This window comes from Herpailurus yagouaroundi, unplaced genomic scaffold (genome assembly GCF_014898765.1).
Source record: "Herpailurus yagouaroundi ecotype Mexico unplaced genomic scaffold, PumYag 246, whole genome shotgun sequence".
Classification (NCBI taxonomy): domain Eukaryota; kingdom Metazoa; phylum Chordata; class Mammalia; order Carnivora; family Felidae; genus Herpailurus; species Herpailurus yagouaroundi.
In genome coordinates, this window is record NW_024412463.1 from 12,772,271 (window position 1) to 12,795,847 (window position 23,577).

At 63.3% G+C, this 23,577-nt stretch overlaps 3 protein-coding genes across 4 annotated transcripts in view; 2 read left to right on the plus strand and 1 right to left on the minus strand.

The window, feature by feature from the left end:
- Positions 1 to 8,428: 8,428 nt before the first annotated feature.
- TCEA2 (transcription elongation factor A2) lies at positions 8,429 to 16,802 on the plus strand. Of its 2 annotated transcripts, none has more exons than XM_040459973.1 (10): positions 8,429 to 8,617; positions 11,565 to 11,627; positions 11,951 to 12,056; positions 13,138 to 13,228; positions 14,419 to 14,549; positions 14,831 to 14,887; positions 15,331 to 15,485; positions 15,556 to 15,702; positions 16,321 to 16,392; positions 16,587 to 16,802. In XM_040459973.1, exons 1-10 carry the CDS (start codon positions 8,546 to 8,548, stop codon positions 16,593 to 16,595), a joined length of 903 nt encoding a protein of 300 aa, XP_040315907.1. In that variant the 5' UTR covers positions 8,429 to 8,545; the 3' UTR covers positions 16,596 to 16,802. The 2 variants fall into 2 exon arrangements, with proteins under 2 accessions (XP_040315907.1, XP_040315908.1); XM_040459974.1 differs by having other exon boundaries at positions 15,559 to 15,702.
- Positions 16,803 to 17,512: 710 nt separating this feature from the next.
- RGS19 (regulator of G protein signaling 19) lies at positions 17,513 to 23,571 on the minus strand. Its single transcript, XM_040459975.1, is given in 7 exon segments — positions 17,513 to 18,315; positions 18,406 to 18,640; positions 18,724 to 18,798; positions 20,120 to 20,184; positions 20,186 to 20,242; positions 20,411 to 20,510; positions 23,548 to 23,571. Coding segments are annotated over 6 exon segments (654 nt in total). The 5' UTR covers positions 20,441 to 20,510; positions 23,548 to 23,571; the 3' UTR covers positions 17,513 to 18,123.
- The window catches only part of OPRL1 (opioid related nociceptin receptor 1), a 19,501-nt gene continuing 18,977 nt past the window's right edge, over positions 23,054 to 23,577 (plus strand). Inside the window, exon 1 of the mRNA XM_040459966.1 lies at positions 23,054 to 23,168. The gene's annotated coding sequence lies outside the window, so the exon portion shown is untranslated. The remainder of the gene's footprint in view (positions 23,169 to 23,577) is intronic.

A 23,577-nucleotide genomic window follows, 5' to 3' on the forward strand; every position in this document is an offset into this window, starting at 1 on the left:
CCGGCGGTAGCAGCACCCAGCGAGCGCTACCTCGCCAAGGCAGTGCCCCGCATCCTCCAGGGCTGCAGCCTCCTCTGGCGCCAGCCGAGGACCCTCCCTCTTGGCAGAGTAGCACCTTGTGCTGCTCGGGGGGGGGGGGGGGGGGGCGCCCGGGGCGGTGGGCGGGGGGCGGGGGGGGGGTGGGGCAAGAGGAGAGCCTCTTGGGGTGCCCCCTACCTCTTTGGGGTCAGGCTGCCCTCCTGTGTGTGCTGCCTGGCAGGGGTGAGGACCGTGGCTCTGGCCCACAGTCCGGACGAAGACAGTGGCGGAGGTGGGGGTGGGGACCGCAGTCGGGGTGGCCCTGACCTCGGAGGAACAGGGCTGGGGGACTCCCCCAGCGCTATACAAGGGCTGGTGTGGGTGTGGTCAGCTGTTCTGGGGGGAGGGGCATCAGCTGTGCGTGTTTGTGTGTTTGTGTGTGGTCTCTGTGTCTGCGTGGTGGTGAAGGTCTGTGTGTCTGTGTGCCTGAGTGTGGAGTGAGGTTGGCTCTGGTGTTGGAGTCTGCCCAAGGCCTTAGGAGCCAGACAGAGGCTGGACCCTGCCGTGAGGTGGGGTCCCACAGGGTGTGGAATAGGGGTCCTGCTCAGTGAAGGCCTCACCCTCAACACCTACCAAGGGAGGGGTCCCCAAGACTTCTCCGGAGTGGCCCCAGCTCTGTCCGAAGTGGGGTGAGTCGTGAGTCCGGGGCATTCCTCTGCCTCCAGAACCCATCTCTGTCTGACCTGGCCCAGGTTGGCTACTGCTCACCCTTGTGGGGGCCTTGTCTGCAGCCCCCAGGTCCCCAGACAGAATGGGGGAGTAGAGGGGCGAGCTTTCCCTGCAAGCGTGGGGCTGGCCCGAGGGCCGAGTGGACACTGCCCTCCCCGCCCTCCACCCACTTCCTCTCTCAGCCAGGACCAGAGAATGCTGGGCAGTCCCCCTCCGTGCTGGGTGGGGGGTTGGCTGGGCTCTGGGAGTGGCAGACCTCCCAGGCGCTGCCCGGGGCACAGACCTCACAGGCTCCCACCCACCCAGCCCTGGCTGCTGCAGGAGCAGGGAGGCTGGGACCAATTACCCAGTCCCTTGGGGCCGGACCCTCCTTCTCCTGGAGGGTGGGGGTGGGGGTCCCTGTTAGACACAGGTCCAGGTAGAAGGGACTCTCTTGTCTTCTGAGACCTTGGCTTTACAGCCAGGCTGCTCGCTTCAGATCCCACCCTGTGGTCGTTGAGACCAGGGCTCTGGGCCCGGCCCTCGTCCCGGTCCTCCTTGAGGCCGCTCCAGGGGCTGGGACGGGGGGGGGGGCCCGGGGAGGCAAGGCGCAGGATCAGCCTCAACCTTTGTGCAGGGCTCAGGGCTTCTGAGGAGGCTGCCCAATGGCCTAGTACCAAGTGGGCACATGCGTGTGCATGGGGGTCCCTCGCCCAGCGACAGGCCTGGTTCAGGTGGACATCGGAGCTCATGCCTGAGGACAGCTGGCTTGCCCCGCCCCGTGCCTTCTTGCTCTCAGCCCTAGGATGCTGGGCCTGCTGTGCACAGAACCACGGGGGTTCTGAACTTTGGGCCTTGCCCCTGGGAGAAGGTGGGGGTGGGGGTGGGGGTGAGGAAGCAGGTCTGGGTGCTCAGGCTCATAGGCAGCAGCTCTCGAGAGTGTCAGCTTTGGCGTCACAGTTGGCCGCAGTCGTGTGGACCTGAGTCCACAGGCTGGGCTGGGTGTTGTGGGAACGAGGGTGTCAGCGTGCTCTGGGGGGTGTCGGACTGGCTGAGGGTCTCGAGCCTTTTGGATGAGCAGAGGGGGTGGACGTGATGATGTCACTGTGGGGCCCTTCAGGTGCTTGGGGAGGGTCTGCCCCTGAGTGCTGGGGGGTGGGGGGGGCGGCCAGGGCGGGCAGGGGGGGGGGGCGCTTCTCTGGGTTGAGAGGCACAGGGCCTTGTGGGTGTCTGGAGGGCGACAGGTGAGCCTTGGGTCCCACGTGGGAGGAGTGACTTCCGTAGACGGTCAAGGTGCCCAGGCTGGGGTGTTGCGCTGAGTTGGGGTGTTGGGCTGTGTGAGCCCTTGGGCGGGGGGGGGGGGGCGTTGTGTGGCCATGTGTGTCCCGGGGGTTTCTGCGAGCTGTGTGGGCCCCACTCAGGCTCAGCAGGGGCTCCATGGGAACCGGGCTCCAGGTTTCCGTGGCAACAGCAGGGCGGAGCCAGGAAACGCCAGCTCAGGAAGGAAGGCCACAGCTGCGAGGAGGGAGCCGAGGGCCAGGCTGCCCGAGCAGGCGCCAGACACTCTGTCTGTCCGGTCGTCCGGCGGGCCAGGCCTGGAGCTTCTGTCCCACTGGGCCCCCAGTGCCCCCCAGTGAGGGCACAGGGCAGCTGCTGGCATGGCTGTCTTTATTCACATCAGCGTGGCCTGGGCCCGGGTCTGCCGGTGTCCTGGCCCTATAGGACTTGTGCCCTGCACCCCCCCGGCCCCCCAGGGGCTCTTGGAGAAGCAGGGGGGGGGCTGTCTGTGTGTCCCGCGTGGGGAGGGGGGCTGCGGGTATCCTGGGCAGTGCCCACCCTGACCGCTCTGCCCTCGGATGGCTGGGCCTCTCTCCTGCCAGGGTCTGGTGACAGTCCTCAGCTGTCCTGGGAATGGTGGAGAGAAGGCGCAGAGCCCCCCGAGGGCCCTGCAGCTATACTTCTTTGCTGCTGCCGCCCTAGCTTTGCTGACAAGTGGCTTTGACAAGTGGCCCTCCCTCAAGGGCAAGAATCATTCATTCATGCATTCATTCGCTTGTTTCTATGTGCCTGCTACGAACCCAGCTCTGTTCTATGAGATGGGGGTCTGGCAGTGAACAAAACAGACCCAGGTCCTTGCCCAGGGTTGGGGGTGCGGTTTCCTGTTCCGATAGAGAGGGACAGACAATCAACAAATCCACAAGCAGGTTAGAATATGGGGTGCCGGGCTGTGATGCGCGAGAAGGGTGCTGGCAGATGTGGAAGAGGAAGGAGGGGCTGTGTCAGGGGGGCTTGCGACCTGTTGTTCCATGAGGTCACTTTTGAGCCAACCCCAGAAGGAAACATGTGAAAGAGATGAGGGGATGCACAGAGAAGAGTGTTTTACACAGCATGAGCGGCACGTGCAAAGGCCCTGGGTCACAGAGGTGTGCTGGTATGTAGGATAAGTGGGGAGTGCAGAAGGGAGGGGACAGGTTGCTGTGTGGGGCCTGGGAGGGTCTCTCTCTCTTTTTTTTTTTTTTTTTTTTTTTCCTCTGAAGGAGAGTTGGTCACTTTAGGAGGGTTTTGAGCAGAGGAGGGGTGTGATGTGACTTAGTTTTCACAGCCTCAGCTCAGCTGCTGTGTGGGGATGTCAGCTCAGGAAGGATGGACTTAGCATCAGGAGAGAAGGGGAGGAGGGCGGCTCCCGGAGCAGGCCTCGCTCCTCAGCCGAACTGCCTCCCGGAGGAGTTTCCTTGGCCCCCTCCAGGAGGGCAGGATTGGTGTGCCTGGACCCCCGGGAGAGGCTACCTTGGGGACCCCCGGGTTTGGTGCCCTGGGAGTGAGACTGCCTCCTTTCGCCCGAGGCCCATGACCACCCCCGACACCCCCACCCCCACCCCCCGCCTGGGGCCCCTGGGGATGGGGAGGGTGGAGTGGCCGCCAGGCTGGCTGGCAGGGCAGGGAGGCTGCGTTTCTGGGAATTGTGTGGGGGGGAAGCACATTGTTAGAGCCTGGAGCAGGCCGCCAGGACTGCATGTGGCCTCTGGGGGATGCCTTCTGCCTCCCCCAAGTGCTGCCTCTGGGGGAGGGAGCTGGGCCTGGGCCAAGGTTATGGGCTGGACTGGGGACTTTCCTATAGATGCTACCCTGGGTGGGCAGCTCTTCCCATCCTGCAGACCGGGAGACTGAGGTCCAGAGAGAGGGCTGCTGCAGCGGCAGAGCCGAGATATCTGCTGGTGCACGGGATGAGGCCTCTTGCTGGGCATGAGTCTCTGGTCACTGCCCTGCCCGACTTCAGAGGCCAGGATCTGAGGGAAGCCCTGATGGGGTTGGCTGGGGTCACGGCCCCGCAGTGACACCGTGGTGGCCGCCCTGGCGGCCTGGGGGGGGTCTGGTGGATGTAGAAACAGCTGGTCACCTAGGCCCGGGGAGAGCTGCCTAAGGGTAGTGGACCACGTGTGGGGGCTTCTGGGGCTGCAAGATGCCCCCACACTCTGTGGCCATGGGAAGCAAGAGGTGGGGCTCGATGTGAGTTCAGTTGGTTGCGCCTTCCCACCGAGGCCCCTGCCTCAGCCAGAAAGGAAGCACGGATGCGACCTGCTTGGGTCATGGCCGGCTTTGGGCGAGCAGGGGGCGGGGGACACAAATAGAAAAATAAATGGCCTGAGCTTCCGATGTTTCCGGACTGAGGATGGGGGAGGGGCAGGCCTCTGGGCCAAAGGTGCGGTCCAGCCTATGTGTGGCGGACCCTGGGGGTGTCGCTGGGGTGTCCCCAGGTCCCTGTCGGGGCTGTGCCTCCCCCTGAGCCCCCAGGGTAGGGCCGGGCTCCACACAGAGGAGGGCTCCTGAGGGCCGCTGGCCCGTGCATCTCTCTTCTCTGGGGGCTCCCCCACGGCGCCGTCTCGGGTACCGTCACTTCCAGGCGGCCTGCGGAGGGTCCGGGAGGGCCTTCTGGAGTAAGACAGGCAGGGTGGGTCTGGGAAGGAGTGCACGCTGCCTTCCATCCCTTGGGGGTTCCTCTCTGCTTCTTGCTGGTTCCCCTTCACCTCTGACCTCCGATCGGGAGCTGCTGGACCTCCACCCACACGTCTACATTTTCACGGCTCATGGTCTCCTAACCCAGCCCAGCCCGGACCTGCCTTGCCTCAGCTCTCAACTCTCTGCCCCCACGCCCCCTCCCCTGCTTCAGCCCATCTTAGCAGGAGATGCTGCGAGTCCTGGAGGGAGGGCCCCATCTGGTTCTAGATCTGTGGGTCAGGCCTTCAGCCTAAAGCAGCAGGAGACATCAGCCCTGAGCTGGCCCACCAGCCCTGAGCTGGTGGGGGTGGGGCCTCCCTTTAGGGCTCCCTTGCTGGGTGGTGGCTGGTAAGTGTGGGTCTCTTACTGCCCACCCACTGCGGGTTATTGTTTTTTCCTTCCTTCATGAAACACATATTTACTAAGCAGCTATTAGGCGTCTTGGGCTGAAGATGCGGGTGGAATGAAGGCCTGGTTTTCCCAGCTGACAGTCCTTGGGAGCCAGCTCGTGGACAGTCCCAGGGGGTGTTGAGTGTGTGTGCACGTGCACCCTCAGGTATGGCCAGCGTGTGCACACGTGAGCAACTGTCTCCCCTGTTGCGTGTGGCTATACGGGGGAAATGAAGTTCTTTGTTTGCAGAGGGGTCAGGGTAGGAGGCCTGGACCAGGAAGGGGACCAGGAGGGCCCCCGCCCTGGAGTCCCCTAGGAGGGGTACCCCCCTACTAGGGATACAGCGAGGTTTACATACCACTCCCCCCGGGAGAATCCCGTGGTTGTGACGCTACCCTCTTTGACCAGTTTTCTGAGGGTGCTGGATGGCCCCAGGGGCTCAGGCGGCTTGTTGGGGAGTAAGTTCCCAAGGTTGAAGAGGGTCCACGAGGGGTCTGCGGTGGGCTGTGATCATCCTAAGCAAGGTTCCAAAGGTCGTGAACTCATGAGGGGCCCCGTGACCAGGAACTTCTGAAGTGGAATACTGAGAATTTTGGGGTTGGTGGGTGCTGCCCTAGCGAGGGTGGGATCCACCTACAGGCCCCACAGGTGAGGGTCTCTCTCCACGACTAAGCACAGCCCCACTCTGGCCACTTCTCAGTTATGGCCAGAATTGGCCTCCGAAGGGGTAGGGTGGTGGGTAGCTGGCTGGCCTGCTGGTCTGTGGCTCCCTCCCGCCACCTAGAGGCCGCTGCTCGTTCATCAAGGGCCACAGAGGCCTCTGGGCAGGATCACCCTACTTGGTCCCTGGGCACTCATGCATGCAGCATGGGGCCATACCCCGGACTGCACCATGGCTCAGGGCTCCTGTCACAGGGCAAGGGCTGTGGCCTCCAGGTCTCCAGCTTGGAAGCACCCTGCCTCCTCTGCCACCCAGCCCCACCTATTCTGTCCTCCTCCCCAACACCTGCCCCACCCTGGGCCACCCCACTGCAGCCTTGCAGCCCAGTCTTTTGCTGGAGACCACCTGGTTTCTCATAGGGGAGAAAGGGTCCAAGGCAGGAGGTCCAGGATTCCCACTGTGGCTGCGTAGCGGAAGGGCCCTAGTTCTCAGCTGACAGCCTCTTCTCTGGTCCATGACCTTACTCTGGTGCCATGTAATGGGGCCCGAGCAGAAAGTAAAATTCATAGGGTTACAAAGGAAACCAGTTACAGTGCAACACAGCTACCAAAAGATTTCCTAAAACGTGTGATACAGAAAAACAAAAAATGTGTGACACAGAAACCTAAGCGCTTCTTTACTGCTGAAGATTCTGGCAGCGGTGACCACCTGGGGCATCGGCAGGATGGCCGTGGAGGGAAGTGGCTCCCGTCTGTGCTGTGGCCAGTCCTGGCACTGCTGTGAGATGTGGGCCATCGCTTCATTCAAAACCAAAGGGACAATACGCTTCCACTAGAGGTCAACGGGAAGGACGTGAAGATTCCTTCCCACCTGGTTTCTTCCTGACAGGGTGTCGGTCCCTGAGCCCCAGGCTGAGACTGCGTCCTGCTCTCCCTGCCACCCCACCAAGTCCGCCTCTTCAGCTCCCAGACCTGCCCCGTCTCCCCCTAACCCCCCACAGTCCCTGTCCTGTGATTGCCTCTGTTCTTCTCAGCAGCGTGGACAAGGCCGTGGAGCTGGGCACAAACTCCAGACCACCAGCCACCTCCCAGTCACGGCTCCATCGGCACCATCTGCACACTTGGAACACAGCCCCCCGGCCTCCTGAGCCCCTGCCCGCCTCTGGGTGCCCACTGTTCAGAGTCCACCCTGGTTGGCCACAGTTCTGTGCTTCTGCCCCTGTGGACAGAAGGCAAAGACCTCAGGGCCCCACCCTTGGGTTACAAGAAGCAAAGGTCTTCATTCTTCACCAGCTCCCTAGGTCACGCGTTAGAGTCACATTTTTTTTAAGGTTTATTTATTTTTTGAGAGAGAGACAGAGCACGTGCAAACGAGCAGGGGAGAGGCAGAGAGAGAGAGAGGGAGAGACAGAATCCCAAGCAGGCTCCACACTCACCATGGAGCCGGACGCAGGGCTTGGTCTGACAACAGAGGGACACCATGACCTGAGCTGAAATCAAGAGTCAGAAGGTTAACCGACTGAGTCACCCAGGCACCTGGTCTCACAATTACTTGGCCTGAAATTTAGCGAATGTGGGGCCCACAACGCTATAGACGTCAGTTCTCTGGCTTCTACCCTCTCCCTAGAACTGTGCCCTGTCCAGCAAACCACTCAGCATCTGCATCACTGAGGAAGGGGCAGACATCTGGAGGGGATGCGAGCTCTGCCCCTCCCCAGCCCTCTCACGGCCAGCGCCATCCCTCCGACTTGAGTACCGTGTGGCCACTCCCAGGGACCTCCAGCAGCAAAGGTGACCACTGAACTGCTCACGCTGTGTCCCCTGATCTGTTGTTCTCAACGCATGGTTTGTATCAACTCACATCGTCCTGAGAGCAGCCCTCTGAGGCAGACAATGTTACCATCTTCGTTTCACAGATGGGAAGACCGAGGCGCACAGCGGTTAACGACTGGTCTCAAGGGCAGAGCCCGGGATTCACAAGCCGGTAGCTGGCTCCTGAGACAGGAGCCTTGCCCAAGCGGCCTCTCCAAGTCCCCCGGCACCTTCTGAACCGCGGCCCCGGCTTCTTCCAAATCCTGCATCCGGCTACTGCTCCCTCCCACCTCCGGGCGCCCCGCACTAGGGCTCAGGGGCCAGAATCCAGGCCAGAGAGCGCAGGGGGTCCGCGCAGGCTTGGGGGTGGGGTGGGGTCGGGGGGTCTCCCGCCGGGTCCGGCTGTCCCCGGACGGCCGAAGGTGGAAGAAGAGCGTTCGAAGCGGATGGAGATAGGGGACGGACCCCAAGGTGCCTTTGTGGGTCCCACGTATCTGGACCCCGGGCAGCTCCCGGGCGGAGGGCTGGGGTGGGACTTCCTCGGGGTCGCGCAGGGGCCGGGACTCACGTTCTGGCCTCGCGCTACCGCAGCGCCCTCCGCCGGCTAACCGCCTCGCGCGGGGGCTCGTGGGATTGCGAGTCCTCCGGACCCGTCGTCCTTCGGCGACGGCCCGCGTCAGGACTACACTCCCCAGGAAGCCAGGCAGAGCCGCATGGTTTCTGGGAGTTGTGGTTCAGCGCGTGGCGAGCGCGCGGGAGGCGGGCGGCCGCGAGAACTACATGTCCCAGGACGCAGCGCGGCGGCCGCGGGGGCCGGGGGTTTGAACGGAGGGTCTCCCGCCCGCGGCTGGGCTGCGTCGGCTGCGACGGGTGCGGGAGGCGGCGACGGCCGGGGCAGGGGGTCTAGGCCCGGAGGCTGAGGCTGGCGCGGCGGGCGCTGGGGGCCCTGCCCCCGTGTCGATGATGGGCAAAGAAGAGGAGATTGCGCGGATCGCCCGGAGGCTGGACAAGATGGTGACCAAGAAGAGTGCGGTGAGGGGCGCGGGCCGCCAGGACCCCGGGACCCCCGCCCCGCCGACCCCTGCCGAGCCTGCCGAGCCCCCTTCAGGGTCGGGGAGACCACCCGAGGGGCAGGACGAGACCCCGCCCCAGCAGAGACTCCCGGGACGCGGGGAGAGACCCCCGTCGGTGGCCGAGACCCCTGCCCTGGGCCAGCCCTGCCCTTCACTCCCGCACCCACGGCAGAGGCCGCAGTCGGGCCTGGACCTTGTCCCTGGAGCCGCCCTCTCTGGACTCAGACCCCAGCTACCAGGCTGAGATCCCGCAGACCTGAGACCCGTCTCCTTACTTGCCCCCTAACTCCGGACTCCCCCACCCCACCCCTACCAGGGCAGGCCAGCGGAAGCATTCCTCGGTCCCGCCCCTCAGGCCTTGCGGAGTCCCCAGCCCGTTCAGACCTTTCTTATTGGCTGCCCCGCCCCCCCCCGGCGGGCGCGGCGCGGGGCCCTGGGGCCGGCCCTGGGTCTCCCACATCCTTTCTCAGTGTGCAAGAGTTTGGAGTGTGAGATTGGACCCCCTTTTCTCCTGGAGCTACAGCGCTTAACTCTGTTGGGCCTGGGGTTGTGGCCCTCATACCCCTTCACAAGCGGGCCAGAGGCCTTTCCTGGTGGAGAGGCCCCCCTTTTCCTCTGTATCTGTCCCTGCCCTGCAAGAACCAGATTTCCCTAATAAATTCTTTCCCTTCCTTAGCCAGGACTCAGCCAGCAGCAACTGGGGAGTGGGTAGATACGTAGAGACCCCTGCTTAAGACCCTTGGGAGGTCTGGTGAGCCTGGCCTGGGAGTGCTTTGGTGCTAGAGCCCCCCCGCCCCCGCCAGCTGTGCTCACTATGCTGCCTGGCGTCTGTTGTCCTGTGGTCAGTGAGCCTTTGTAGGAGGCTGTGTCATGATCCCTAAGAGGAAGCAGGTAGATGGGGTTCCAACTGCAGCCCCTCTTCAGCTTTGAGATTTTGACAACCTGTGTACCCTCACATGGAAGCATTCTTAGTGGGTGGCCCCTGCCTTTAGGATGTTGGGAGGGGTCCTGGCTGGCTTCCCGAGAGGCTGAGTAAACACAACCTGCCCTCCCCTGCAGACTAAGAATAGGGAGGTGGTGGAGGAGGCTCAGTCACGGGCCCGAGATGCCTGCACAGCCGCCCCAGGGCTGTCCGCCTGCACTGGTGCTTCGGGTGGTTTTTGGGATTAAGCAGGCTCGTCCTGGGTCCCCGGTGACCAGGTTCTGGACAGGGGTCTACACTGGGGCCAGAGGGGTGGCTGGCTCCCACTCATTCATTCATCCAGCAAGCAGCACCCCCTCCACACACATTGTCTTCGTACCCCTGGGAGGCCGTGGGCAGCACAGAGCAAGGGTGTGGGAACAATCTTTAGCTGTTTCCAGAGATGACCAGAGAAAGAAGCTGCTTCCTCTCTTGAAGGAGACAGCACCCCCCAGGTGGGGACAGAGATGGGTTATGGAACCCATGGAGGGCTGGTTGGGGCCGGGTAGAGCTGGGAGGAGGGTGTATCCAGGTTGGAAGCACAGCCACAGCTTGAATAGAAGCTCCAGGGGAGATTGAGGAGGGGGCGTCGACCACCCTCTAGACTGGGAAGGCAGTCTAAGGGGTTTGGGGGTGCTGTGGCATGGGCAGGGAGAGCCAGCGGCGGTTCTAGTCCCTGTGAGGCTTCTCGGGGATTTGGGAGCCATGATGGGAGTTGTGTTTATGCCTCTGGTCTGGAGCCCACGAGAAACTGACCTTACACAGCCCAAGGCTCTGTCTCAGGGAAAATGATCAGTGAGCAGCACTGTGTCCTTGGCTCTGACAACCATCTTCCTTCCCTGAGGAGATCACCTCAGGGCTGGACTCTGCACAGGCTGAGGGGCAGAGCCTGCTGGGGGTGACAGGGAGGGGACTGCAGAACAGAGGTGCCACCCAGTTTGTGGGGGGGTAGGGGGGCGGGGGGCGGCTGGGAGTGGGGCCAGCCCTTCCCACGGCCTGTGCTGCAGGACATGGGGCTCTCACAGTCTTGGGTGGCTGGTCAGGCTACTTCTGTCCCCTTCATGTCAAGGGAGGGACCCATACATTAAAACACACCGGTGTGTTAAAAAGTGAAGCATCTGTGGAAGAGAGCAAAGCAGGGGAGGAGGATGGGGGTGTTGCATGGGTTGTGATTTCAATTTTAAGTGGAAGAGGTCTTGCCAAGAAGGTGTCATCTGGACAAACTTTTGAAGGTGGGAGAGTACAAACCTGTAGATATTTGGGAGGTATTTCTATGGCAGTGGGGGCAGCAGGTGCAAAGGTCCTGGGGCAAGCAACTTGGCACACTTGAACATTAAGCTGAGCCTCGAGTGGAGAGAATGGCCCATTTGGGCATGGCATTGGCATGGGAGAGAGCTTTGAAGAAACAAAGCTGTGGGGTGGGAGGGGGCAAGGTGGGAAAGGTGGCTGGCCTGAGGGTTCAGGCAAGGCCTGGAGGGATTGATGAAGGGCGAGGCCACAGGACTTGAACCTGGACATGGTGTAGGTGTGGGAGTAGAGCGTGTGGCCTCAGCAGGGGACACTGACCTTGCTTGGGTCGCCCCCTCTGAGCAGGTAGGGGGGCCACCTCAGGGTATGCTGCCAATCCACCTGTCCTGAGACCGGACAGGACAGTGAGTACCCCTGGGGCCCCACACCTGCAGCTAGGTGTGGCACTGCTGCCGGAGAGGGGCTGAGGTCCTTGACGGTGTTTCCCATAGCCATGGTTTGGTCAGTGACCCAAAATGCTGGGATTGAGTGTACAAAGACGCTTTCCTTCTCGTCCTGACCCTCCCTGGGCACCTGACCACAGGTGGATCTCCAGTTGTCACTGTTTGTGCCCCCCCTACCCTTGTGTGTAGGAGGAGGTGGGATCATCCCACCAAGACCTTGAAGTCATTTATGAAGGTCCCCCTTCTCCTTCCAGGAGGGAGCCATGGACCTGCTGCGGGAGCTGAAGGCCATGCCCGTCACGCTGCACCTGCTGCAGGTAGGGCCCTGTGTGCCTCCTGCCCGGGACAGCTCCTGGGCACCTGGCAGGGCTTCCTGGCCCATGCCCTGGGCCTTGGTTGGCACAGGTGTCTGTCCCAGAAGAGACCGTCCCTGCCTTTGTTACTGAGGAAGACAAAGGGGAATCCAAAGATAACCCACCCTGTTCCTTGCCGAGGTTCCTGGGTTCCACAGGGGACAGTAACCCTCGGAAAGGCCGTCCACCTCACAAGCTGGTCCCCACCCCCTGCCCTGTGGGAGCCTAGGAGGGTCTGCGAAAAGGGTCTGACTGCTGCCCCTCAGCCCAGGCTGCTTGCCTTGCAGTCTACGCGCGTCGGCATGTCCGTCAACGCCCTGCGGAAGCAGAGTTCTGATGAGGGGGTCATCGCACTGGCCAAGTCGCTCATCAAGTCCTGGAAGAAGCTCCTGGGTGCGGGTCCAGCAGCAGGCTGAGAGCTGGGTCACGGGGAACCCTGAGAAGCGCTGGTCAGCACTGTGTAGGGTGCTGGCAGTGCTGTCCCTGAGCCAGGGCCACCTGGGAGCGGGGGTGTGACAGAACAGGTCCAGGAAGGCTTGGGGCTTGCGGGGAGAGGTGTTCCATGTAGAGCAAGGAGAAAAGAAAGTTCGAGATAGGAGCAGGACTGCATTGAGGGTGGCTGGGGGGCCCTGCAGGGACCTGGCACAGGCAGGTGGTCACACTGAGAGGTGTCAGGGCAGCTAGAGGGCAGGGAGCTGGAGGAGATGTGGGGGGAGAGGAAGAGGGGAGAAGGTTTAGGGGGCAAGGGAGAGAGGAGAGGGGGCACAGCCACTCAGCACAGGGTGACTGGGGGTTGCAGAGATGCCGACTTTGGGACCCTGAGGCCCCCCCCTCCACCCCCCACCTTCCCAGCCTCTCCTGGGCTCTATCCAAACCCTTGTGAAATAGAGCTTTGTGTCCTGGGTCTCCTCTACTCCCGCGTGGCCATTAGCCCACGTGTTGGACAAGTGTGTTTCTCCTGGTGGTGTGGGGGCTGCTCCTTATCCCGTGGGCCGGTCCCCAGCACAGGCTAGGGTTTCAGGAACCTTGTGGGGGCGTGCTCAGTGGATGGCAGTTCTCTGTGACTCCCAAGGCCCAGTTGAGGAATGACCATGCCTCATCGTGCTTCATCTGTGGGGGCTGTCACTTGGGGGGCTCCATACTCAAGGGTCACTTTGGGCAGATGGCAGTCCTCCCTGCTTGGATGGGCAGTGGGGTAGACCCCAGAGAAACCTTACAGGTGGCCTGTTTGAGGAGGGGGGTAGGAAAGAGGGGGTGGGGGCTGTCTTGGGACCTTCTGAGCGGGGAGAACAGAGGGCCCCAGTTGTGGAAGGCTCAGCAGCTAGGGGCCCCGGTGGGGTTCGGGTTGGTGGCCTAGGGCTGGTGGTCTGGCTAAGGCTATGTCTTCGTGGTGATCCGCTCCCTTCCCTGGCCTGGGACTCCCCTCTGGCTCTGCCTCTCCCTAGCCAGCCTCCCCCTTTCCTGGCATCTGCAGATGCTTCAGACGCCAAAGCCAGGGAGCAGAGGAGGGGCGGACCTCTGCCCGCATCGTCCTCGAAGGAGTCCCCTGAGGCCCAGGATCCCAGGTAGCGTGCATCTGGAAGGCAGGTGCACACCCTCCTGCCCCCGGGTGCCCCGTGCTCGGCAGATGAAGGTGCTGGTTTCCCTGTGCCCTGGGTCTGCTGAGGCCATACGAAGGCATCAGCCCTTTCGGTTCCTTGGAAGGGAAGGGACTTTCCCCAGGGAGCCTGGCCTGGTCGGCCTCTTGCTGCACACTTCTCTTCCAAAGCTCCTCTGGAACTTTCTAGCCCCAAGCGTCTGAGAGGTGAGGCTGTGTCCACCTGGCTGCATGGAGCTCCTACGTGTCCTGAACAGGCCTGTGGCGGCAGGGGGGGCGGGGGGGGGGCAGCTGTGCCACCCCTCCGCCCCAGCTGCACATCCACGTCCTGGGTCTGGTTCTCACTGGCCCGCTCTGGCCAATCCCCCTCAGCCTGGTGTCACTTTGCTTCTGGACTCTTTTTCCCTTGGGTTCCCCAGCCTGCAGCATGATGGGAGTTCTGGGGGCACTGAGGTCTCGCTGCTGCCACCCCAGAGAGGGCAGTCATGGAGACTGGAGGTCCTCTGGGGGTGGGCTGTGGCCAATAGGCTGCTTTGCGTTTGACCCCACTGGGCAGAAGGGGCCGGGGGCCAGGAAGGGCTGAGCTCTGGATTTATAGCGTGGTTGCAGGACCGTGGGTTCGTCTGCTCCCCCTGCACGTGTTGTTATTCCTCCAGGAGGCCCCTGCTCCCACTGACTTAACCTGGGGGCCACAGGGTCACAAGATGCAGGGCTGTGAGGAGAGAGGGCTTGGTGGATGCAACCTGGTCGTCAGGGAGCTTGTAGGGAGTGCCCAGCGCCTCGAGCTGGGCACGGCCATCCGTGGTCTCGGGCAGCCACCAACACCATCTGCCTCTCCCTGAAATGGCAGCTGGTCTTGAGCAGCGTGGCCCTGCGTCCGGCCTCCTGGAGGGTGGAGGCCGTTACAGGTGATGCGGCCCCAATCGCGCCCTCGTCGGGAGAGTACACCCCACCCGGTTGGCTTTACCGCCTCTGACCAACTAGGCAGAGGGCATGGGGGCATGGGGGGGGCTGGACTGCAGGCGGGCAGGACCGTGGGCTGCTGTCAAGGTAGAGCGACCAGGATGGGGGGGATTGTGGCCGTATTGCTGGCTTTCCTGGTAGGGACCGGTGTGTCATGGGGGTATACGTGGCCCGAGCGGGCCTGTCTTTCTCCAGCCGCAAGAGGCCAGAACTGCCCAGGATGCCATCGGCCCCGAGGATCACCACGTTTCCCCCGGTGCCGGTCACCTGTGATGCCGTGCGCAACAAGTGCCGTGAGCTGTTGACCGCCGCCCTGCAGACAGACCGTGAGTGCCCTGGCGGGCGCTGCACAGCCTGCCTGGGGGTCCTGACTCCTAATACGCACCCAGACTTCCGGGGTGGCCCGGACTCTGCCTGCCCACAGCGGCCTGAGTTTAGAGGGTCCTGGGGGACAGCCCTCTCCCCTAGCCGTTGAAGCTGACCCCGGGTGGGGGGGGGGCAGGTGGTCTCTGGGGTCACCAGAGCACCCGGATCCTGGGCGTCAGGTGCGGGGCAGGCTGGAGGTGGTGGAGCCAGAGGGGCGGCTAGTCGGGGCTGCTTCTTGCAGATGATCATATGGCCGTCGGTGCAGACTGCGAGGGCCTGTCGGCCCAGATTGAGGAATATATCCTTTGCGCAGGGGTTTGGGATCTGGGGCTTTCTGGTCGAGCTGTGAGGCCAGCCAGGCCCTGCTTCCCCTGGGGGCCACCACCCCAGTGCCCTCACCGGGTGGTTGGTCAGTTGGGTGGGCTCACCCCTCTTGACCAGGAGGGCCCTCCCCAGACCTGCTGAGGGATGGATTCTGCCTGCTGGTGGGGCGGGGGTCACTGGGGCTTTGAACCTGCAGCTGGGCCTTAGCCACGGGGTTGCGGGGGGGGGGGGGGAGTGGGTCTGGTGGCGGCCCCGCCCGGCAGCCCTTCCCCTCACTGCCGGGTGTGGGTGGGTACTGAGTTGCTGGGCTCCCCTTCCCCTCCCAGCCCCTACCTCACTGGCCTCCTTCGGCTGGCCCAAGGGGGTGGGTAGAAGGCAGAAGCACTGGCCTCTGGATAGGTCCTTAAACACCTGCACGTATCTTCCGGGACGTGGGGAACACGGACATGAAGTATAAAAACCGTGTGCGGAGCCGCATCTCCAACCTCAAGGACGCTAAGAACCCCGACCTGCGGCGGAACGTGTTGTGTGGTGCCATAACACCCCAGCAGATCGCTGTGATGACGTCAGAGGTGAGTCCTGCGGGAGGGATGCGGGGGCCACCCCTGTGAGCAGCGGGTAAGTACACGGCTTCTTGCCCAGGAGATGGCCAGCGACGAGCTGAAGGAGATTCGGAAGGCGATGACCAAGGAGGCCATCCGAGAGCACCAGATGGCCCGCACGGGGGGCACGCAGACAGACCTCTTCACCTGTGGGAAGTGCAAGAAGAAGAACTGTACTTACACGCAGGTGAGCTGCCACTAGCCGTCCTCCCGGGGTCCCAGGGACCTGAGGGCAGCAAGAGGGGTGCCCGCACCTGCCCCCAGTTCTGTGGGGCGGGGACTGCACTTGGGTCCGGACACATGCACTGTGAATGTGTACTGACTGGGCCGGGGAGAGGGATAGCCACCTTTGGGACCTCCTCCTTGCCAGCACCCCTGGTCCCCAGTAAGCAGTGTCTCAGGTGGTGGTTTGCTCTGGGCACTAAAGTTGGGGGGGGGGGGGGCTGACCTCATCCGGCACGGAGGGGCCGCGAGGAACGTTGCACTGGCAAGGGAGTGGGTGTGGTAGGCTGCCTGGCGGTGGCCACAGGACTGTGCTCAGGCCCGTGGAGGTGGACACTGATGTGGACCTTGGGACATGTCAGGGGTCCCTGGTAATGGGAGAAGGGTTGGGGTGGCTGGAGGGTTGGAGTTACTGGCGCAGCCTCAGCACAGGTCACCCACAGGGGCCTGGGGGCTGCGATACCGCCCCTACCCGAGGGCATGGGTAGCCTCCCCAAGTTGTCACTTGATGGAAGACTTGCTTCTTGGGGCCTCTTGCTATGAGTGACTGATCCCTGGGCCTGGGGTGGGGGGGCTCTCACAGGTGCAGACCCGCAGCTCTGATGAGCCCATGACCACCTTTGTCGTCTGTAATGAGTGTGGAAACCGCTGGAAGGTAGGTGGGTGAGCCTTCTCTGGACGCGGGTGTCTCCAGCCTGTGTGGGGTCTGTGTGATGTGAAATGGGGGACAGCTACGCCCAGCCAGCCTCCCGGGACTTGAGAGAAGGTGGGTGGAGACCCCAGCCCTGACTCTCGCCCTGCGGGGGTCACGGGGGGCTGCGTGGCTGATGCCTCTCCCGTCTGCTGCAGTTCTGCTGAGCCCTCGTTGGCATGTCTGAAGCCTTGGGCCGTGCCCAGTGTTGGCCACGGCCTTCCCTGCGTCCTCTGTCGACAGACATAGCTTCTGGAGACCTGCCCTGTGCCTACCTGAACTTCCTCAGAGGGCTGTGCACCCTGCCCCCCACCCTGCCTGCAGTGCACCTTTCTTCCCCTTTCCCCCAAATTATTAAATGTTTCTTTTTGCCATGGTGTTGTTCCTGGCCCTTGGTTCTGGTGGGCCACGCACGGTCTTGGGCTGTGACCTGGGCCGCCCTTGCCCCCCCACCACTGGGGACAGCCCTCCTCCCTGGGATCAGGTGACACTTAGGTTTGGCCCTAGTGGAACAGAGGTGGAGGGAAGAGCCCGCTGGCCTTCGGAGGGGCCTGGTGATCCCAGGAGGGACCCAGATTCCTGCCTGTGTGTGCCCATGGAGGAGGGACAGGTGCAGGGGCGCACAGCATAAGCATGTGCAGGTGGGAGGGGGCCTTAGGACACAGAGGATCCAGGGTCTCATGAGCCTCCCCAGCCACTGTAGCTCAGGGCCCAGGGCTCGTGGGCAGGAGGCTACGTCTGGGTCTCCAAGCCATCCATGATCGTCTGCTCCAATCCGATGGAGCGGATTGGGTGGACTCTGGGCCAGAGTCTCAGTTTCCTGGATCTGCTGCAGGTTTGAAATGTTCTGCCTCCCAGAAATGTAGGGAACAGGTTGGCAAGCACATGCCTTGCCCAACCCTAGCTTTGGTGAGACACTGCGGGGGTCGCCCTTGCCAGGGGGCATGGCACCCTCCCAAGGGCAAGGCTGAGCACAGCTGCCCACCGGGGCCAGGTGTCCTTGGAGCCCGCTGCTCCCTGCTCTAGGTTTGGGACAATTCATTCTCTAATCTCCCACCCCCAAATGTGGACAGAAAGGAGAGACTTTTGCTTTAAAAATATCTTCAATAAAAGATCCTATTTTGGATGGAGAAGGAATGGAGATAAATATGAAAACATCTTTTTCATTTTTTTGATAAAATACAGTAAGGACATGTTTCCAGGTTTAAAATTAATGAAAATATAAAAAAGAAACTGGCTCCTGTTGCCTTGAGCCTAGTTCTGAGGTTCTGGGTCTGATCCGGGCGCAGACAGCTTGCATTAGAGGGTCTGTCTCCTCCTGTCACAACTAGACACACAGAGGCTCTACTGCCCACCAAAGGCATTTCTCAAGGTCCCTGGCTGCTTGGGGAGGAGGCCTAAGTGAGGCCGGTGGGTCCACCAGACCCCGTGGGAGGTCTCCCTCTCCCCACGCAGGAGCCCAGTGGGGAGCTTTTTGGGGAGAGACTGCCTGGTGTCAAGAGGCCCTCACGCCGCCCCTCAGCAGGACCTCCGGGTCCCAGGTCCCCGGGGTAGAGAGGGGCTCCTGTCTGGGACTGCCCTCAGGGGTGCTGGGCCCCGCTGGTGTGCGGGACATCCGCGGACACACACTGGTGCCGGTAACCGAGTCTGTGCCCGCCAGAGGGGTCCCACGTCTGTGCCGCTGTGGTGGGCAGCCTAGGCCTCGTTGGAGGACTGGGAGCTTCCCTGGAACAGCAGGGCACGGTAGGTGGGGGAGCTGAGGAAGCGCGGGTAGGAGTCCCGGTGCATGAGGGTGTAGATCTGCAGCTGCGCATCGTCGAATGTGTGCGCCGAAGGCTCCTGCATCTTCTTGTTAATGCCTTCCCGCACTCGGGAGTCCAGGCTCACCTGTGGGACAGGATGCCACCGTCAGGGGGCTCAGGAGGCGCCCCCCCACCCCCACCCCCGCCCCCAGCCCTGGTCCACAAGGCGGTGCACCTCCTTGGGGGACAGGATGGACACGTAGTCCTCATAGATGAGCCTGGCTTTCTCATCCACCACGTGCTGGTTGGCCTCGGCCTTGAGCTCCTCGCAGGCCAGCCAGAAGAGCATGTTCTCCTCGCTGTACTCGGTGCGCAGGAACTCCCGGAACACGCTTCGGCCCGCCGGGCTGTGCATCAGCTTGTCGAACGACTGCGCCCAGCTCCGCACCTCCTCCGGGCTTGGCGTGGCGCTGTGGGCATTCCCCGCCAGGCCAGGTCAGGCGCGCGCCCCCGCCCCCCGGACACGCGCGCGCGCACGGCTGGCCACACCTACCACGCCTCGCAGCTGGGGAGGGGCTGCAGCTTGTTCTCCCGGGAGGCCCGCCACGCTCGCCGCCGCTCTTCGTTCCTAACCGCAGAGGGAAAGGTGGCGCTGGCCTCCTTGGCACACGTGGTCTTGGCGCGCGCGCGCGCGCGCGCACACACACACACACACAGATGGGTTCCACCTGAACGTGTGGCCTGGGGGCTCTCGGCCCGGGTGTAAACCCCCTGCAGGTAGGCAGCCCTGGAGTCTGCTCCCTTCACACCCTCCAGGGAAGGAGTGTCTGCACGGGCTGCCCTTCGCCCCTCCCTCCGGTCTCTCCCCTGGGGCCAAGGGAGACCTTTACCGTCTGGTAGCCTTTGGGACTTCACCGATTCCTGGTGTGCCCCTCCCTTCCTGGCCCGACCTCAGCCCCGACTCCTTTCTCCCAGAGGCCCCGGCTGATGCAGTAGGAAAGCCCCAGCCTGCGAGTGTGACTGCAGATTCTCCCCAGGGAGCCTTCTTCCCTCCCTTGGCTCCTCACTGCGTCAGTGCTGGCTCCCCTATCCATGCCTCCAGCCAGATCTCTGTAGGGCCAGTGAAATGTCTAACGGACATCTCAAACCCAAACATCCAGACAGACCTGCCCTCTTCCCTTCGCCTGCCTGCTAGACCCCAAACTCTCCCTTGACCCCCGCAGCCCAATTCTCAGTGCGTCCTAATTCTTCATGGCCTCCCACCTCTGCCCTCAGGCTGCCCTTCTCCCGCCTCGGGCTGGAATTGCTCACTGGTCAGCAGATCCCCCTTTGGGTCCACGGCGCTGGCCACTCAACATCCACGAGCTGGAAGCCTGAATAGGACCAGGCCTCTGCAAGGTGTGAAAACTCCCAAGAGCTTCTCCACACTAGAGAAGCCCGTTAGCACGGGGAGGCCCCACAGCTGCCCTCTGGCATGGCCGCTCTGGAAGCCTGTCCCTGTCATCCCTGGGCCGGGTCTCTGCCCAGTGTCCCCCCGCCTAACAGTCTGTAGGACCTGCTTCTGTCTTGTCCTTCTGTAAGTGCCCAGGGCCAGCTTAGGCTGGATCACAGCGGCCTCAATAAGCATGCGATGAGTAAGCGGACAAATGAGCGCACACACATGTGGGTCGGCCAGGTGCTTGCACATGGACACACCCTCAGGCACACACCAGGCACGAAAGTCACACGTACAGAGGGGTCGGGGCATCGGCGACGGGTCACCAGGGCCCAACAACCCCTGTAGAGAGCTGTGGGCAGCAGAGGCATCCTGCCTTCAGGTGACCCCTCAGAACCCATCCGAGGGTCCAGCGGCAGGACCCCGGGCCTTATGTCTGCTCAGCCCACCTTCCTTGCTCAGTCCCCTCCTGTATTACCCCCCCCCCCGCCCCCCCGCCCCCATCCCCACGTACCAGGAACAGCCGCAACAGCAACACCAGCACAAGCAGCAGGGGTTGCGGCTGGGGGCAGCCGGGGGGGGCCGTGTCATGACTGGACATCGAGGGGGGCTGGTCTGCCTCCTCTGGCCCTATGTGCTGGTGAGATGGGGGCTTCCTCAGCTCCAGGCCAGAACCCAGGGCCCCGCACACACCTCTTCCCTGACTCCCCTCGGTGGTTGCCCTCCCGGCCTCCCAGGTGTTCAAGGGTCTCCCCCGCCCCCGATCCCACAAAGGGGGGCAGAGACAGGGGTGTAGGTGGTGCACCTGCTTCTCAGTCTCATGCGGGGTGGGCATGGGTGGGTGGTGGAGGCCGCCCCGGCTCCGTGGTGCTGGCTCCGGGACCCTCTCACCACAGCCTGAGAGTCTGAGAAGAGAGGTGGAGGTTCTCCCTGAGAACCTGAGACCACAGTCTCCACTGTCCCCTAGAAGGGGTCCTGAGAGTCTCTCCCTCCTTCCAGGAGCCCTGGGGGGAGCAGCCGCCCGCTTTAGACCACTCTGTTCAGGCTCCTACCTCTGCCCCCAGCCTACACCAGGGCTGTGAGCAGGGGCAGGGGCAGTGAGGGGGGGCCCCAGACGAGATCTCCACAGAAGGTTCCGGGACACCCCCATTTGCTCTGTCCCTGGGAAGCCGGAAGTCTGGGTTCCTCTTTCTTGGTTTCCGGCTCCTGGCCCCTCCCAAGGGGCTGGGGGCCCCCAGGAGTCTGGGGCTGTCAGGTTAACGCATAAGGGTAGCGCTCAGACATTCAGACCCCCTTCCTCAGCTCCCTCTGTTCTGGGTTTTCTGCAGGAGGATTGCTCCCCACTAGGAGTCCAGATTTGCCAGGTGGCCCTGGTGGTGGGGGGGGGGGGGGTTCCAACATGTCTGCAGCTGACTAGGCCTCCAGCGTGAAGGATCTGACTGGGGCAGGATTTTCTGAGGGTGTGGGAAATGCAGCGGGGCATGGGTGAGGAGGGCCTGGGGGCCTGTGGCTCCTTGGTCCTGGGCGCTGCCCCTGGCACCCCAACCCTAGCTGGCACCTTACCACACCCAGGGTCTCCCGGCTTCCCTTCCCCCTCCCCTGCCAGGCTGCCGAGGCCAACCAGGCCTGGTGTGCCGGTGGGGAAGGGGAGCGGGGGGAGGGGGGGGGACAGCAATGGGCTGGGCTGTCAGAGATGCGGGGTCCCTGGAGGGGGTGAGGGCCAGCCTCCATCTCAGCGTCCACACCCGTGTTTCATGGGGGAGGTGCGCAGGGGGCACTGGGCACCAAAGCCTCAAGTCAGGGTTGGGAGTCTGATCCCCCCACCCCCACCCCAGGGGAGGCCAACCATAGATCCCAGCATCCATGCCAGGGTGGCCCATCAGTGCCCTCGGGGAGCAGTCTTAAATGCCTTTCCACCACCGCATTTGCCTGTGTCCTTCTTGGCCTAGGTGAGGACCCCCGGGGCCTGGGGTGCTCCCCTGCACAGCTGAGAAGGGCCCTCCTGAGCCGTCCAGTCCCACCCCCACACCCCCATCTTGGTGGCCAGGAGCCTCGTGACTTGCTTTCACTTTATTTTCTCATTTAACTACCATCCTCCCTGCTGCCCCCCTCCCTCAGCTTGTGGTCTTTTTATCCTTGTTTGGCCCATCTCGGGGTCTCCCAGGGTAGGGGGAGGCGGACGCTCTAGGGTCGGCATCACAGCAGAATCAGGTCAGGCAGCTCTGGGAGCAGAGATGCTAGGACTGCATGTGAGCGGCGATCTGAGGCGGCAGTGCCCGAGGTAGGCACTGCTTAGGGCCCCCTTTCCTCTCCGGTGCGGGGATGCCGAGGCCCCGCCCTGACCCAGAACTAGGGTAAAGTCTAGGGTCCCACAGACTCCCAGCGAGCAGATGGGGAAGCAGCAGCCCCACAGCGTGCCTTTCCCTCAGGGGTCAAGCTTCTAGGGAAGGGAAGGGAAGGGAAGGGGTGTGGCAACTTCTGAGGTCTGGTAGCCAGGCAGAAAACTGCTCTTCCTCCTCTGCGCCCCCACCCACCGTGAGTGGGGGCAGGGCTCTGTCCCCACTCCACTCCCTGGCACCCGAAGGCTTGGCTCTGAATTGGAGGAGGGGCCCTGTCCGAGGCTGCAGGCCCACGTGCTAGGGGCTCTGAGGCTGGAGGCTGACTTGACTTTGGGGTCAATGTCTTCTCTTCTGGCTGCAGGCCTGGGCCCGGGGCTCCCTGCACCTTCCTGAGGCTGACTGGGGCCACCTGGTTCCGTCCCCCCCCCCCCACTCCGCTCCCCCCGAGGTCACATAAGGCCTGAACTAGGGTCCCTGCCCCTCCCTCATCCTGGCATTTTGCTGGCATTTCCCAGCCCCTTAGGCTCTGGCCCCCAAGTCTGGGATGGGAGGGGCTGGACAGGCTGCAAGCCCGGCCTCTGGGGACAGAGAGGCTCCCTTGGGAGCGGCTGCTACTCTGCTCCACAGAAGGAAAAAGAACGTCCCTGAACCCGCCCAGTCCAAAAAAAGAATAAGAGAATGTGACAATCCCAGAAAAAAAATGCCATAACCTTTGGGAGGAGGGTGGACAAAGGGGCTCCATTCCCTGCTTCTGATGGTACTCAGTACCTTTCCTAGGCTACCCACGTTCAGCTGGTGGGGGAGCCCCTGCCTGGCTCCTCCAAGGCTGGCCAGGTCTTCCTAAGCCTGATGACCCTTGCCCCCACTGCAGAGGTGGGGGCGACCCATTTCTCTCTCTCTTCCTCTCTCTGCTGGCAAGGTCTGGCCTGCTAGAGCTTGTCTCCTTCAGGGGCCCCTTCCTCCAGCCTCTGACGCCCCCACCCCTACCTCAAGGAACTCGCCATGGCGCCCCACTCACCATCGACCCAAAGGCGAGGTGGGGGGCGGGAGAGGCCAGGTTCCCTCTGGGCCCCACCCTGGCTGCCGAAGGGGCGTGCACTGCAGCAGCCGGGACTCAAGTCAGACGGCAGGAGGTACTCCTGCGGCGTTCTGGAGGGAGGCCGGCGCCGGGAGCCCCAGATCAGCTGGGGCCGGGGGCGCAGTGCCTCCCCTGCGCCTCGCAGGGTGAGTGGCTGCCAGATCCAAGGGGGCAGGGGTGGGGACGGACAGGGTGTCCCGCCTCGGCCCCTCCCCAACAGGCTGGGCGGGGGGCGGGAGACGCGGAAACCTGGGTTCTTCCGGCCCCCCCCCCCCTTTGAGCAATCACTTCCCCAGGCTTTGAGCTGCAGAAAAAGGGGAACCGGTTTGCAGCGCCCCCTCCCCCACGCGCGGGGAACTGGCTCCCGTCCCGCCGCGGCCCAGGGTCCACGTGGACCCCGCGGCTGGAGTCCGTGGGGGTGCGGATCGGGGTGCCGGGTCCTGAGGCTCCCGCCCGGGACGGCCCCCGGGCCCCAGGTCGGGAGGGGCAGGGCCGCCGTCCTCGGCGCCGCGCGCGCGCACTCACCGGCCGCGCTCCCGAGCCGCTCGCGCCGCC

What these genes read in the sequence shown, in the direction of transcription:
- TCEA2 (XM_040459973.1), top strand. Translation starts at nt 8,546, where the DNA reads ATGATGGGCAAAGAAGAGGAGATTGCGCGGATCGCCCGGAGGCTGGAC. An exon ending in TGGTGACCAAGAAGAGTGCG is followed by an intron (nt 8,618 to 11,564) that starts GTGAGGGGCGCG and finishes TTCTCCTTCCAG; the next exon opens with GAGGGAGCCATGGACCTGCT. An exon ending in CGCCGCCCTGCAGACAGACC is followed by an intron (nt 14,550 to 14,830) that starts GTGAGTGCCCTG and finishes TGCTTCTTGCAG; the next exon opens with ATGATCATATGGCCGTCGGT.